The sequence below is a fragment of the Eubalaena glacialis genome, chromosome 11 (assembly GCF_028564815.1).
Source record: "Eubalaena glacialis isolate mEubGla1 chromosome 11, mEubGla1.1.hap2.+ XY, whole genome shotgun sequence".
Lineage (NCBI taxonomy): Eukaryota > Metazoa > Chordata > Mammalia > Artiodactyla > Balaenidae > Eubalaena > Eubalaena glacialis.
This window is the reverse complement of record NC_083726.1, coordinates 52,806,901-52,823,205: the sequence shown is the minus strand read 5'-3', so window position 1 is coordinate 52,823,205 and position 16,305 is coordinate 52,806,901. Positions and strand designations below refer to the sequence as shown.

At 35.5% G+C, this 16,305-nt stretch overlaps 1 protein-coding gene across 2 annotated transcripts in view; it reads left to right on the top strand.

Annotated features, from left to right (window-relative positions):
• Positions 1-16,305, top strand: part of LEMD3 (LEM domain containing 3) — a 72,197-nt gene that overhangs the window by 39,711 nt on the left and 16,181 nt on the right. The window contains exons 3-4 of one of the 2 annotated variants that reach the window (XM_061204993.1): positions 4,032-4,098; positions 6,387-6,454. The exons of the other annotated variant lie outside the window; for it this stretch is intronic. Coding sequence (XP_061060976.1) covers positions 4,032-4,098; positions 6,387-6,454 — 135 coding nt within the window. The remainder of the gene's footprint in view (positions 1-4,031; positions 4,099-6,386; positions 6,455-16,305) is intronic. 2 annotated transcript variants of the gene reach the window in all.

Genomic DNA, 16,305 nt, shown 5'->3' with positions numbered 1-16,305 from the left:
GAGTTTATATTATAATACACAATTAGTTGTTAAATTTTTTTTTTTTTATTATAGGAACTGACAGTAATACAGACCTGTACGGAAAACATTATTTGTTGTACTAAACGATATGTAATAATGTGTAATCAGATCCATAGACTGTTACTTTAGATTGTTAGTAATGATTATTTTCTGTAGTATTCTATTGTGGTGATACTTGTTTTTTTAAAAAAGTTGACTTTATCATATTAAGTATAACATTGCTGCTGGCATCATAATTTAAATTTGCACAGTATACTCACTGAACATTGAAAAGACAAGACTTTATTTTCTTCTGTATAATTTTCCCCTTGGGGGAACCTGAAGTTCCTAATCTCTAAATAATAATAATAATTGTAATGAAGATAATGGCAATTAACTTACGTTAAGTGTTTATTCTGTGCCAGGCACTATGCTAAGTGTTTAAAATCCATTAGTATCATTTAATCAGGGACTTGATACAAAAATTGAAAATATCCTTGAGGAGGAAATTGGCTGAGATACAAGAAGGAAATATTTAAAGGTGATAATGTGTGAGAAAATTTGGTAGGGTCACCCTACAGTTTGGTTTTTCCCCCCAAGAATGAGAACTTTGCTTCAGAGAATGATTTGTGTTAGTAAAAGAAAATCTGGAGCTTACCAAAACATGCAGTTAGAAGGTAGCTATTTCAAATTAAAAAATTATTTTTGTTTAATGGAAGGTTACTTGAAAACTTACCTTAAATATGGATTTATTTGTAGATCTTTAACTTGTTTTCAGGGTGATCAGTAGACACATTTCAAGCTGAATATTAGGAGGCAATCTGGAAAGCAGACAGAATGGAAGAAGTTTGTAATGAAACTATAAGCCAATATAAGTTTCTGTAAGAAAGTAACTTTAACATTTGATTTACACCCTTTTCAGATTTACTTCTAGTTTAGCATATTGGTGCTAAAGATTATTGAACCTTTCTATTTCTCAAAATTGGTTTGTTCCCATTAATAAAATGTCCATAAAAACTATTTAGATCATAATTTAGTTGATCATTTGGATGGCACTTGACACCCTTGTAATATATAGATGGTCATTTTGAATGAGTTGCCATTGGAAAAATAATTCTTGAAAAAATTATAGCTGAGCTTTTGGGGCGTTTAAACGCATTGTATGCGAATGTAATAGCATGTATGTTATCCAGTATGAGATCCAGTTACATATGATTAGGTTTTGTTATTTCTTCTACTTGTCTAGTCCAGTGTTTTTGTTGTTGTTGTTTTTAATGTATTTATTTATTATTTATTTTTTGGCTGCATTGGGTCTTCGTGCTGCACACAGGCTTTTTCTAGTTGTGGTGAGCAGGGTCTACTCTTCGTTGCCGTGCGGTGGCTACTCTTCGTTGCAGTGCGGTGGCTTCTCTTGTTGCGGAGCATGGGTTCTAGTCGCACGGGTTCAGTAGTTGCAGCATGTGGGCTCAGTAGTTGCAGCACGCAAGCCCTAGAGCGCGTGGGCTCAGTAGTTGTGGCACGCGGGCTCTAGGGTGCCCGGGCTTCAGTAGTTGTGGTGCGCGGGCTCAGTAGTTGTGGCTCGTGGGCTCTAGAGCGTAGGCTCAGTAGTTGTGGTGCACGGGCTTAGTTGCTCCATGGCATGTCGGATCTTCCCAGACCAGGGATCGAACCCATGTCCCCTGCATTGGCAGGGAGATTCTTAACCACTGCACCACCAGGGAAGTCCTAGTCCAGGGTTGATATATGTGAATCAAAAGATGAAGTTTATTCCCAGGCCTCTGACGTTCATTAAAGATGTAATCACAGAGGACAGTGTCAAATTTTTGGATTTAGTTTTGGTTTTGAAAGGGGTGTGGGGATAGGCATGATCAGGACATGCAAAACGAAAAGGGAATCGGTCTCTTTTCCAGTTAAGGAAGGAAACAAACTTCAAAACTCTCAACTACTTTAGTCCTGAAGCTTAATCAGATTTACCTTGGTTTTATATGTCAAGTCCACAACCTACACTATCATTGGAACTCCTCATCTTGTTATATTGATCATATTTATTAAAAAACGATTTTGTGGTTTAATCTATCACAGATGCATAGCTTTCAGAATCTTGAATTTCAACCCCTGCAGTTACTTTTTGATGTCTAATTTTTGCAGTTTGGATTTTTAAGTTTATGTGATAAGGACTGGCTTGATTCTGAATCAGGTTGAGATAGAGTTGAGGGGGTAAAAAGCAAATGGGTTGGAAGGCAAGTAGTCAGCTGAAGGAATGTCACTTACCTCTATCAACCATCTCACATAAAGCCAGGGACTCTGGTGGTAGGATTGTGGAGCCTTTGATGAGTTTTTCTCTTCCTAGTACCACTCATTAAAGCTGCATTGATAGAAGCATGCCATCCATAGTGTGCAGACTTGTCTCTTCTGTCCTTGAACATATAGCGTGAAAACAAATGGATGAGATTACATGTCATTGGGCATATGAATCTTACTTTCCCAGCTTTTTTACTATCCTGTCTGAATTTGTTCCTGGTCATATTCATACAGTAATCCTATTTTGTCAGAAACCTAAGGAGAAAGGAAATAATAAAGACATAGCCCCCTCATAAATCATGAATTTATTTCAAATAGTGTGATAAGCTATTCTTACCCGCTCTCCTAACCTACCCTCCCCCGTTGCTTATATCAGTTTCTCTTAATTGTGATTGCTCTTAAATTGAGGTCTCATTGCTTTAGACTACTTGTCAGGGTGCTTAGACATTGCAGTAGTCTCCACTCTGGTTTCCTTTCATATGGTCAGAATAATATTCCTGATGCACAGTTCTGTTTTACTTTTCTTCTCCTAAATGTTCAGAATGAAGTCAAACTCTTTGTCTTGGTATCTAGAGCTCTCTAGCCATTGATTCCAAACTACTTTTCTAGTAGTTTGCTGAGTTAAAGTAGGCTCTGGTTATGTAAGAAATATAACCAAAGCTTTTATTCCTTCAGGCCCATGCTGTTCCTTCTGCCTGGAATGCTGGTCAATTCTGTTCTTTCTGTGAAGCCTGATTCAGATATTCCCTCTTCCATAAATGGATCTTCCCTCCCCTCCATCTTCTGTATTTACATTGTACCTTGTTTGCAACTATAATATAACATTTAGTATGTTTTTGGCCCTTGAGAACAGGAACCATCTTGTTCCCTGGGTTTCTCGCTTTGCTGAGAACAGTTCTTAACTCCTAGTAGATGCTCATTAAATGTTTGTTTCACTTTAATGGTTCTTAAATTTATACAGGGCCACTTTGGGACCTAGGAGGGGTTGAGGGTTAATTTAATTGAAGTGTCACTACTCATTCCCTTATTATGTGGTTGAGGCAGGTTAAAACAAAACATGAAGAAAACAGTCTCATAAAAATACACATGAGGGGCTTCCCTGGTGGCGCAGTGGTTGAGAGTCTGCCTGCCAATGCAGGGTACACGGGTTCGAGCCCTGGTCTGGGAGGATCCCACATGCCGCGGAGCAACTGGGCCCTCGAGCCACGGTTGCTGAGCCTGCGCGCCTGGAGCCTGTGCTCCGCGATAGTGAGGGGCCCGCGCACCGCGATGAGGAGTGGCCCCCGCTTGCCGCAGCTAGAGAAAGCCCTCGCACAGAAACGAGGACCCAACACAGCCATGAATAAATAAATTAATTTAAAAAAAAAAAAAAAAAAAAAAAAAAAAAAAAAATACACATGAGCTTGCATTGTATAGAGGGGGATTGGGAGCATTGTTTTGGTGGCTGGGGGAGTTTGTTGTATATGAGACCTTTTCTAGCACTAACCTTAGTGCCAGTTTCCCAATCATCCTCAAGAAGGTAAAATATTTAGAGTGATAGTTTAGATTCTTAGATTAAGGTTTCTTTAAAATATGGTAGCTGTTGCTTAAATATGAATTTGTCTTTCAGATTATGTAGCTTCTATGGTTTTTAAATTCATTCACTGTTTTTCTTTTTGAATAAAAATTATTAATTGGTGCATTTTTCCCCCCGGAATCGGATATTTTATAATAATTTCTTTTAAATTTAGGAAAGTGAGAAAAATCTTATGATGAACACTTTATACAAGCTTCATGATCGATTGGCACAGCTTGCAGGTAATTGTTTTAACATTCATAGTCTCTAAAATTGTTTTGAAAATTAATTTGCATATATAGCATGCAGTATCAGTAGAAATGGTTTTTCCCAAGTTCAGTGTTGTTATGTTATATTTGTGGGGTGTTTTCTCTTTAGAAGTTTTTAGTCCTTATATGGAGTGGGTTTTTATCTGTATAGATACGTTTAATCAAGCCCTTTTTCCTGCCTGCCATATGTATACGATGAAATATAGATATATACTCTATAGTAAAAGTCATCACATTCTTTTATTGCATTGATAATAACAAAATTCTGAAAGCTTATATATCAGTTAAATTGGGTAAGCAGTGGATTAACTAAAATCCTCGATTAAATATAAAAGTGCAGATTTTCCTTTGGTGATTGTATAGGTGTCATTTCCTTGGATAAAGTAAATATATTACAGAATTTTTTTCTCCTGAAACATCGCATTTTCCTCATATTCTGGTCTTAGTAAGACTTTGGGAGTTCTCAGGTATGCAACATATCTGCAATTAGAATAATATAGGTGAATTGGCATGAAGTTTAGCATCTATAAAAGCTGTAGTAGCACCTTATCTGTTTATTACCTTTTAACTTTTTTCAGTTATTTCACATATAATCTGAAAGAAGAGACTTTGGATTCTCTTCATATAAACAGTTACAAGAAAAGAAAAATGTAGTGTTCCAAACTTTTGTTTGTAGCAGATCCTTTTGTAGAAACTAGATCATTGGTAGAAACCTAGTAGGTGAATGTGGAACTTCTCTGGTCGAATGGAAGCGTTGAGAATCCTGACAGTTCCCCATGCTCTCACCAATCTTTGTTTTTGTTTTTTTGGGGGGGGTCCTTAATTCTGGTCAGTTTTTTTGGGCTAATAATTATGTGTATATCACTAAAAGTCTTCTTTGCATTGACTGACAGACTGTTATATACATATGCTGCAAACTGATGACATTTATTTGGTATGCTGTAGCACCCAGAAATGAAGTATATAATCTACATGGAATTCCTCATGTTGCTGCTACAAGCTTCTATAGCTGTCTCTATAGCAGTGTTTTATGAAGTGTGTTAGATCAGCATAGTCTGGGGTGCTTTTAAAGATATAGATTCCTTCCTCTACAGCAGGGGTCTGCAAACTTTTTTCTGTGAAGGAGCCAGATAGTAGATTTTTTAGGCTTTGCGGGCTAGACTGTCTCTGTCACAACTACTCATTTCTGCTGTTAGAGCCTGAAAGCAGCCATAGATAATACATGAATGAGCGTGGCTGTGTTGCAATAAAACTTCATTTATAAAAACCTGTGGTAGGCCAGATTTGGTCTGTGGGTTTGCCAACCTCTGCTGTAGATCTGTGGAATCAGAATCTGTGAGGATGGATGATAAATTTTGAAGACTTACATATCTAATAGGTATTTCTACCTGTTTTACAACCATGACCATTAAAATCTGGCTACTTGAACAAAACTGATAAATAGGAACGTGGTTGCTTTTATGATAGAAAAATTTGCCAAGGATTTTACTTTAATTATTGTACTTTTATGTTAAATTTTTTTTTAAAAAGTACTTGAAAGAAACAAGTAGGAGAAACTTAAAATTGAAGTTCAATGTAAGGATAATTGATCTCTAATAACCACAGATAGCCTGAAAAAAAAAAGGCTTTGGATTCTTTTATAAATAGGTACAAGAAAAGGAAAATGTAGTTTTCCAAACTTTTGTATGTAGTACACGTATTTGTAGAAACCGGATTATAGGTAGAAGCTTCTAATTTCCCTGTTGACTTGTGTTATAATAATTTTTTAAGTTATGCATACTCCTTGCTAAAGATAGGCTTAGTAATACTCCGAAAATGCACATTTTAATTCAAACTTACTTGAACTCTTGAATTATTAGCTTTAGTTAATAGATGTATGAGTTAGCACAATGAATTTTCCCCCTTGAAAAATAATACATCTATAGAGGGCTTTCTTTGTGCCAAGATCTATGGATAGGCATCAGCATGACACGGTTCCTACCCCTGGCTAACAATTTCATTGGGAATGTAAGAGGAATGTATGTTTCTATCTAGACTGAAATACATTTAAAGGTTGTGGTTGATATAAAAATATTTGTTTATATTGCCTATTGGAATTTATTTCTAGAAAATAAAATTGAGTGTTTATCTTCTTTCTTTACTGATTATAATAATATAATCTATAATTGTGTAATTTGTAAAACTAGTTTGATTAATCATATTTGTTTTCTTCTGTTTAACATAGTACTGATTCAAAATTAATAATATGCTAATCTTTCCAGGAGATCATGAATGTGGCAGTTCTAGTCAGAGAACACTTTCTGTCCAAGAGGCAGCTGCATATTTGAAAGTAAGCAGTGAAATTAGAATTTTAATAGCTCTATTCTTAAAGTTTATGTAAATCATCACAACTTATATCTACAGTGCCATGCATTTGATTACTTTAATTGTACTGTTACAAGCTTGGGCCTGCTGTTTGGTGTAATGTGAGCAGATAGAGAAAGCAAAATTACTCAACATTTTCTGTTTTAGTTTGTTTTAGAACATTCTCTGTGAGAGAATGCACATTAGTTTGGAAAGGGTGCAAACACCATTGATGAGAGAGAAATTGAGATAAGTAAGTAGCATATAAGAAAGCAAGTAAGCATCTAACCATTGTCATTTATTTCAGTTCTTCTGCCCCGGGATAATTTTATTTCAGGGTTCTAAGAGAACTTGCAGATGTATTTTCTATACCACTGTAAGTAATCTAGGAAATCCTAGATAAAAGGAAAGGTACTAGAAGGTTAAGATGGACAGGTGTCACTCTGATTTCCAAAAAGGGGATAGTGGATTTTGAAAACCATATTGGGGAGCTTGATGTTAATCCAGTTCCATAAAGATAATTCCATAAAGATGTGAGTACTTGCAGATGGAAATGCTGATCCCTAGAAGTTAGCATCCATTCACTGTGAACAAGTGATGTCATACAAACTTCATTTCCCCCCTTTTTGTGGTAAAAAAACACGTAACATGAGATCTACCCTAAAGTGTACAGTATTATTAACTATATATGCATCATTGTGCAGCAGATCTCTCAAACTTTCTCATCTTGCATTACTGAATCTCTGTACCCATTGCACAGCAACTCCCCCTTTCCTCCTCCTCCCAGCCCCTGACCACCACCATGCCACTTTCTGCTTCTGTGAGTTTGACTACAGCAGATACCTCGTAAAAATGGAATCATGCAGTATTTGTCCTTCTGTGACTGGTTAATGTCTCTTAGCACAGTGCCCTCAAGGTTCATCCATATTGTACTATATGACAGGATTTCCTTCCTTTTTTAAGGCTGAATAATATTCCACTGTATATACCCCACATTTTATTTATCCATTGATATGCTGGTGAATATTTAGGTGTTTCCACTTCTTGGCTATTGTGAATAATACTGCAGTGAACATAGGAGTGCAAATATCTCTTAGATCCTGTTTTCAATTCTTTTGATAAATACCCAGAAGTGAGATTGCTGGAACATATAATAGTTCTATTTTTAGTAATTTGATGAACTTCCATACTGGTCTCCATAGTGGCCGCACCATTTTACATTCCCACCAACATTTACAAGGGTACCCTTTTCTGCATATCCTTGAAAACTCTTATTTTGTTTTCTTTTGGTTCTGGTTTGTTTTTTAATAATGGCCATGCTAACAGGTGTAAGGTGATATCTCACAGTGGTTTTGATTTGCATTTCTCTGATGATTAGTGATTTCAAACATCTTTTCATATACCTATTGGACATTTGTATGTCTTCTTTGGAGAAATGTTTATTCAGGTCCCTTACCCATTTTTTAAATCAGGTTATCTGATTTTTTTGTTATTGACTTGTAGGAGTTCCTTATTTACTTTTGGATGTTAACCCTTATCAGATATTTGGTTTGCAAATATTTTCTCCTATTCCACAGATCACCTTTTTACTCTGTTGATTGTTTCCTTTGCCCTGCAGAAGCTTTTTAGTTTGATGTAGTCCCACTTGTCTCTTTTTGCTTATGTTGCCTGTGCTTTTGGTGTCATATCCAGAAAATCATTGCCAAGTCATATTTAAAAAATCATTGCTAAGACCAATATCATGAAGCTTTTCCCCTGTATTTTCTTCTAAGAGTTTTATAGTTTCATGTCTTGTTTAAGTCTTCAATCCATTTTGAGTTGATTTTTGTGTAGTGTAAGATAAGGCTTCAGTTTCATTCATTTGCATGTGGAAATCCAGTTTTCTCAACACCATTTGTTGAAGAAACTATCCTTTTCCCATTGTGTGTTCTTAGCACACTTGTTGAAGATCAGTTGACCATATATGTGAGACTTTCTCTGTTTTCTTCCATTGTTCTATGTGTCTCTCTTTACATCAGTACCGTACTGTTTTGATTACTGTACCTTTGTGATATGTTTTGAAGTCAGGAAGTATGGGGCCTCTAGCTTTGTTCTTCTTGCTTAAAATTGTTTTGGCTATTCAGGATCCTTTGTGGTTCCATATGAATTTTAGAATTGATCTTTCTGTTTCTCAAAAAAGTGCTACTGAGATTTTGATGGGAATTGCATTGAATCTGTAGATTGCTTTGGGTAGTATGGACATTTTAACAATATTAAGGCTTCCAGTCATGAACACAGGATGCCTTTTCATTTATTTGTGTCTTGAATTTCTTTAAGCAGTGCTTTGTAGTTTTCAGTGTATAAGTCTATCACATTCTTGGTAATGTTTATTCCTAAGTATTTTATTCTTTCTGATGCTCTTGTAAATAACATTTTCTTAATTTTCGTTTCTGATTGTTCATTTTTGTGTATAGAAATGCAACTTCTTTTTTATATTAATTTTTTTATCCTGCAAGTTTGCTGAATTTGCTTAAATTGTAATGGTTTTTTTGTGGAGTCTGTAGCGTCTTCTACGTATAAGATCGTGTTTCTGCAAACAGATAATTTTACTTCCTCCTTTCCAATTTGTATGCGTTTTCTTTTCTCACCTAATTGCCCTAGCTAGGACTTCTAGTACTATATTGAGTAGAAATGGTAACAATGGACATCTTTGCCTTATTCCTAGTCTCCAAGGAAAAACTTGCAGTTTTTCACAGTTAAGTATATACTAGACATTGGCTTTTCATATGTGGCCTTTATTATTTTGAGGTAATTTGCTTCTGTTCCTGATCTGTCAAGTGTTTTTAATAATTTAAGGTGTTGAATTTTGTCAAATACTTTTTCTGTATTTATTGAAATGATCATGTGATTTTTAATTTTTTATTCTTTTAATGTGGTGTATCACATTGATTGGCTTTTGTATGTTGGACCATCCTTGCATTCTTGGAATAAATCCCACTTGGTCATGGTGTCTGATCCTTTTAATGTGTTGTTAAAACTGTTGAACTCAGTTTGCTAATATTTTGTTGAGGATTTGCATCTGTATTCATCAGGGATATTGGTCTGTATTTCCTTTCTTGTAGTGTCTTCGTTCAGCTTTGGTGTCAGAGTAATGCTGTCCTCATAAAATGAGTGTGGAAGTGTTCCCTCCTCTTAAAATTTTTTGGAAGAATTTGAGAAGCTTAAGTGTTAATTCTTTTTTAAATGTTTAGTAGCATCCTCCAGTGAAACCATTGAATCCTAGACTTTTCTTTGTTGGGAGGTTTTTGATTACTGATTCAGTTTCTGTACTAGTTATAGGTCTGTTCAGATTTTCTATTTCTTCATTATTTAGTCTTGATAGGTTATATGTTTCTAGGAATTTATCCATTTTTTTTCTAGGTTATCCAGTTTGTTGGTGAGTAATTGTCCATGGTAGTCTGTTATGATCCTTTGTATTTCTCTGACATCAATTTTAATACTTACTCTTTCATTTCTGATTTTGTTTGAGGCTTCTCTCTCTTTTTATTAACTAAGGGTTTGTCAATTTTGCTGATCTTTTCTAAAAACCACCTCTTTGTTTTGTTGATTTTTTTCTATTTTATTTCTGCTCTAATCCTTATCATTTCCTTCTGTTAACTTTGGGTTTAATTTATTCTTCTTTTTCTAGTTCTTTGAGGTGTAAAGATGGGTGGTTTATTTGAGAGTCTCTTCTTTTTTAATGTAGTAATGGTAATGCATTTACCACTATGAAATTCCCTGTTAGAACTGCCCTTGCTGTATCCCATAAGAAGCTGTTGGACTTCTTGAATCTGAATGTCCATTTCTTTCCCCAGATTTGGGAGTTTTGGGTCATTATTTCTTCAAATAAGCTTTCTGCTCCTTTCACTCCTCTCCTTCTGGGACTTCCATAATGCATGTATTGATCTAACTGATAATGTCCCATAAGTCCCTTAAGCCTTTCTTCATTTTCTTTTCTTTCTGTTCTTCTGGATAATTTCAAACAACTTATCTTTGAGTTCCTTGATTCTTTGTTCTGCTTGATTTAAGACTGCTTTTGAACCCATCTTGTGAATTTTTCAATTCAGTAATTGTATTCTTCAGCTTCAAAATTCCTGTTTGGTTCTTTTTAGTGTTTTCTCTTTATTGATATTCTCATTTTATTTATGCATTGTTTTCCTGAGCTTGTTGAACATCTTTAAGACAGTTATTTTTAGATTTTTATTAATTCACATAGCTCAGTTTCTTTAGGGTCAGTTCCTGGAGATTTATTTTGTTCTTTTAGTTGGGCCGTGTTTCCTTGTTTCCTTTGTGTGCCTTGTTACCTTGTGTTGGGATCTACCATTTGAAAACACAGCCACATCTCCCAGTCTTTACAGACTGCCTTCATGCAGGGGAAGACCTTTACCACTGAGCTCAGATAGAGATTCTGGGGTCCCCTCAAACCTTTTTTGTGGATGCATCTTTTCTGGACTTGTGGGTGTATATTCCCAACTAGAGAGATTTTGCAGGTTTCTTTTTATTGGAGCTTGTAATCTCTTGCTCCCTCTGGTGTCTGTCTGCTATACTGCGGGTCCTCTGGAACAGCACGAAGCTGTCCAGCTCTTTTTTATTTTCAGCAACCCCCAGGCATCTAGACTATGTTAGATCTCAGGGCTCTGAAACAGGTGATACAGAAACCAGTCCCTTGGGCAGCTCCCTGAGAAACTGAAACATTGGACACATGTTCCAACTCTTTCCCTCCTCGGGGAGAAACCAGGAGTTGGGGGTTTTCTGCCACTTATTCTTCACTGAGCTGCAGGGAGGGGCAGTGGCAAGTGAGTGTGTATTCGTTCATTGCCTTTGTTCTTGGCAGCCCCCAACCTGGTGCCCTTAGCTATTAGTGCTAAAATTCAAGCAAGACAGAAGCCAGTCCCTCTGGCAGCCCCTGAAAAGTCTGAACATTGGGCATATGTTCCAGTCTTCTCTTTCCCTCCTCAAAGATAAGCCAGGAGTTGGGAATTTTCTCCAGATCACATTATGGTATGCCAGGGGAAGGGGCTCCGGTGAGTGAGTGTTATGAATTTTCCTACTTTCATGCAGCTAGTTTTGCACATGCTTGGGGTGCAGGAGGCTCTTAACCGGTTTCTAGATTTCTTACAATGGGAACTGGGCTGCGTATTGTTGAATTTGTGTCTCCATGGGGGAAGGAGGGTCTGGGGCTTCCTATTCTGTCATCTTGCTGACGTCACCCCCTCTTTTTTTTTTTAATTTAGAATGTAGTATAGTTCTAAGGCTTTCAGCGAGGTTTTAGTGACAATCTGCCATGATATGCTCGTCAAAAAAGAGAAATATGGACTCAGTTTTTAACTTAATTCATAACTTATATGTAGATACTTAATTCATAACTTATATGTAGATACTTAATTCATAACTTATATGTAGATACTTAAAAGATGTTGAGACAGAATAATATGATGGAGATTTGACGTTGATTCCAATTCTAGCACTGGCTCATAGAAGCCGTGTGTCTTGGTAAAGTCCCTTCACGTTTCTGTACCTGTATCTCAGTGTGAAAGTGGGACTGTTCTTATTAATGCCTGTCAGAGTTGTTGGGAGACTTGTGAGAATATAAAGTACCTAGGTCAGTGCCTGATGATTATAATAACTTCCAATAAATTTTATATCTTTTTTTGTGTGTTTCCTAACTAATTAAACCAGTGTCACTCTGAAGAGAGTTTTCTAATAACATGCTGCAGGATTTGTCTCTCAACCTTGTTCTTTTCTTCATTTTCAGTTTTGACCTAGATGAGAACATTGATGACAGGCAGATTCGTGGATAGCGTAATAGTTAATAGATTGGATACCTAAAGGACTAGGATCCAAAAAGGTCTAAATAAGGAGGGCTTACGATTATGGGACTTTGTCTTAAGGGATGGAAAAATTGCTAGATGGATTATGGGGGTGGGGGCAAAGAAGGGATTGGATTGAGTAGGCTAAAGGGAACATAGAATCAAATATTCCAGGAAGAGGGCATAGCATGTGGGAATCCAAAGCCAGCAAGCCATTCGTTATGATTTGAAAGTGTTTTTACTTTTAGCAGTGGGAAAAACTGATCCCAACCAGTGATTCCCTCCTGCTTTCTCTTCTTTTTTTTCCCAGTTGAATCTCTCAGAGAGGTAATGGCACAGATATCAGATATCTGTTATCATTGGTCATAAATTCCTGGAGCAGGATTAATTTACATTTCAGACAAACCTCAAGACTCTTAAAATCTACTGAATTGTATTTGAAGGAAGGACTAAAGGGTTGGATGGGATAGGGCTTGGGAACAGGATAGGGCTTGATCAGTAGTTAAGCTGGAGCTGAAGAAGAGTCGGGTTGGTGTGGAAGGATGATTAACTGCCTCTCTTTCCCGTCCCCAGCCATTTGATTGGATAAGGTAAAAAGAAGGACACAGAACCAGGGTTGGGACAAGTTGGAGTCTAAGCCAGGCAGCAGTAGGGTACAAGAGATTAGTTCGATTAAAGACTGGCAGCAAAGGAGTTAATGGATACACCCATGCATGAGTTAGTTGGGAACTGCCGGTATTGAGTTTAAAAAAAAAAAAAGTGATGTTAACGAATTCCGGTCTTAAAAGATTTTAATATCTTTTCTCTGGGACTATTTTATGTTTCAGATTGGGTTTTGCCCCTTTTTTTTTTTTTTTAATTCAGTAGAATTTCTAACGTATATTTTTACAAAAGATTTTGGATTAATTTCTTAATTAGTTAAGTGAAGTTATTTTATGTAGGTAATATCCTTATACATTTAGGGGTGTGTGTGTATATGTGTGTGTGTGTGTGTGTGTGTGTGTGTTAGTGTTAACCTTTTCTTTTCTTTTTGGAGTCCCATTTTTAGCTTTTCAAATGCTGTGAAATCTGGTATGGCTTGTTACCACCAAAGATGCAGTTTGGACTGCTACTAAAAGGAAGAAAAGCATTAAACAGGGTTTTTTCCAAAAAAATAAAGTTTTAAGGTTTAGATAAAAGCTTTTAGGTGCTGTTTTTAATAATGCTTATTTTTTCAGTATAACATTAACCCATGCTTATGATTTAACTCATACAGAAAATAAAAGGAAAATTGCATTTCAAATTCACCACCTAAGGTTAGCCACTCATTTTGGTCCATGTTTCTCTAGTCTTATATTTTTTTCCCCAAAATTAGTATCACTATAAATATTATAAATATGTCATATTATAAATATTTACATATTTTTTTCCTTAAAGTTGTTAGTGTTTTCCCATGTCATTGTTCAGGTTTTTAAAAATTGTTTCTTTTTATCACTGGATAATATTTCTTTACATGATTGTATTGTACTGGTTTGTGGTTTTTTTGGTATTATGAAAGCACCTTAATTTTTGCATTATAGTACTTGATTTTGTGATCATTTCCTTAGGAAATAGTCCTGGAAATGAAATTACTTGTTCAAAGAACTTTTGTTAATGCTTTTGATATATGTTGCCAAATTAATTTCTAATTTTTAATGATAATTTTAGCACAATCTATCCAAAATTGATATTTTATTTTACCCAAGTTCTAGAATAAGTATGGAAGAACCCCACTATGAAGCTGGTATCAAATAATGATGACCATATATATATTGTAGGCTTTCTGCTTGTGGAGAGAGACCTATTGTACCTTTTATTTATTTGTACTATGGTTTCACCTGCAACACAATTAAGTTTTTGCATTCAGGAGTAAATGAACCAGAGAATATGTAGCACTCCTACAGTATAAGCTAATTTTTTTCCCAACTTCTAGTGCATTTTAAGCACAGTATTAGTAAATGTTTGATGGAGTAAAATGAGTGAATAAGCCTCAGTAAAAATGTTTAAAATTTTTCTTCAATTTGATTCTTTACATTCTATTTTTATTTTATTGCTCCCACTTTCTCCTTCAAAGGAAATTTAAATAAATGTGACAGTTAATTTAAATAACTTAAACACTTTTTCTTACTTCTCCAGTGTTTTTCTCGAACTTTTTATTCATCATTTTTGAGATTGAAAGCTTGTTTTGATTTGTAAAAAGTTAAGAGGTCCCTCTGGTGGAACATTTAGGAAGTACATGGCACTATATTTTCATGAAAAGACATAGATTGCTTTTTAAGTTAAATGGTGGGAGCTTTGTATGATAACTTAACAATAGAATGATGTAATGGATGGTGGTTCATTTCCTAGGTCACTTTCAAGACCTGTTTAATTTTTAACCCAATATGTTTAAGGTTTGTGAAGAATATAGTAGGAAAGAAGATAGCTGCAAATGTGCCAAATTATGGGCTGGATAGATTTTTTATGAACTAGCTTGGAATGCTAATCACTGTTAATAAAATTGTGTCTTTGTGGAAAAATAAGTATTCTAAGAAATGGAGTGAGGGATACATTTCATAATAATTATAATATTTCAAGTATAATTTATCTTAGTACTTTCTGTATGTTACCTTTGATTTCACAATGATCCGGAAAGGTAGGTGGTATCAGACCCACTTTATAAAGGAACTAAAGCTCAGAGAGGTTTAATAACTAGGTCATCCAGCTAGTAAGTGATGGAACTGTGAATAGAATCAAAGTATTTGCTCTTTTCACTGTATTGTTCTGCCTCTTAGATGGAAGGCCTGGGTTTATAGCCCCTACCCTCATCTATTGAGTGGTCAAGGGACTGACCCTGAATAGGGTTTAGAATCTGAAGAATTGATCAAAGTATATGCATCTGCATAAATGACTTACTTTCTCTTATTTCCGCTTAAGGTTATACACATAGCTATTCAGTAGTGGAGTCATGATCTGATTCCAGGCCTCTTTGATTCTAAGGACCATGTTCTTTCCATTATTCTTGCAGGTGAAAGATCAAGTTTCCACTGAATCATCAACAATTAAGTCATACTCACTATTGATTTCTGTGTGTCATATTTTACTTAATTTAAAGGTAGCATCTAATGTATGGCATATATCATCTCACAATTAGGCAGAATATTCACTAACTAGAAAGCCACGTAGCTATTATCACCATGTAAATTATCCATTTGTGAACTATATCCAATAGATTTTTAATCTTTGCTTGACTTCTCCCTGTACCAGTATCATTTTCCCTCCTTACAAATGTTTTGTTGCTTTATTTAATGAACGGAATCTTTTACATGAAACAGTATTATTTTTGTACTTTGTAAACCAAGTTTGAAGCATCTGATACAGGTTTTTAAATACACATTTTTGGCTAGTTATTTTGAAAATAAGTAAATTAGTAATTGGGAATCATGGGGGTGTGTGTGTGTACACATATAGTGTATTAAAATAGATTTGTTAAAGATTTGGGAAAACATGCTTTGAATTTAGAAAGATTTCTATGAAGCAATCAGCAGTGTGTTAGAACTATTGCCTATAAGTAACTAGTAATAAGCAATTATGTTAATAGTAGACCTGCTTTAAAAATTAAAAACTTAGTTTCCTCCTGAGTTTTGTCATCAGTTATTAGAAAATGGGTGTTTTATGATACAGGAATGCCTTACCTCAAGAGCTGGCAAACTGCAGCCTATGAGCCATTTTTTGGTATGGCCTGCTAGCTGTGTTTTTACAACATTTTTAAAGGTTGCTTAAAAAAAAAAAGTGACAGAGACCAGAAGTGTATACTGCTGCAAAGCTTAAAATATTTACTCTCTGGCCCTTTACAAAAAAGTTGGCCTACCCCTGCCTTACAGCTTTCCAGGTAGCTCCAAAAAGTGAACAGTAAAACACTTCAGACTCTTAAGATCAGGTAGATGCTGTGTATGCTACAGTGTTAGCATGAGCTATTTAATTAGCATAAGCCAGAAAAAAATTCAACTTC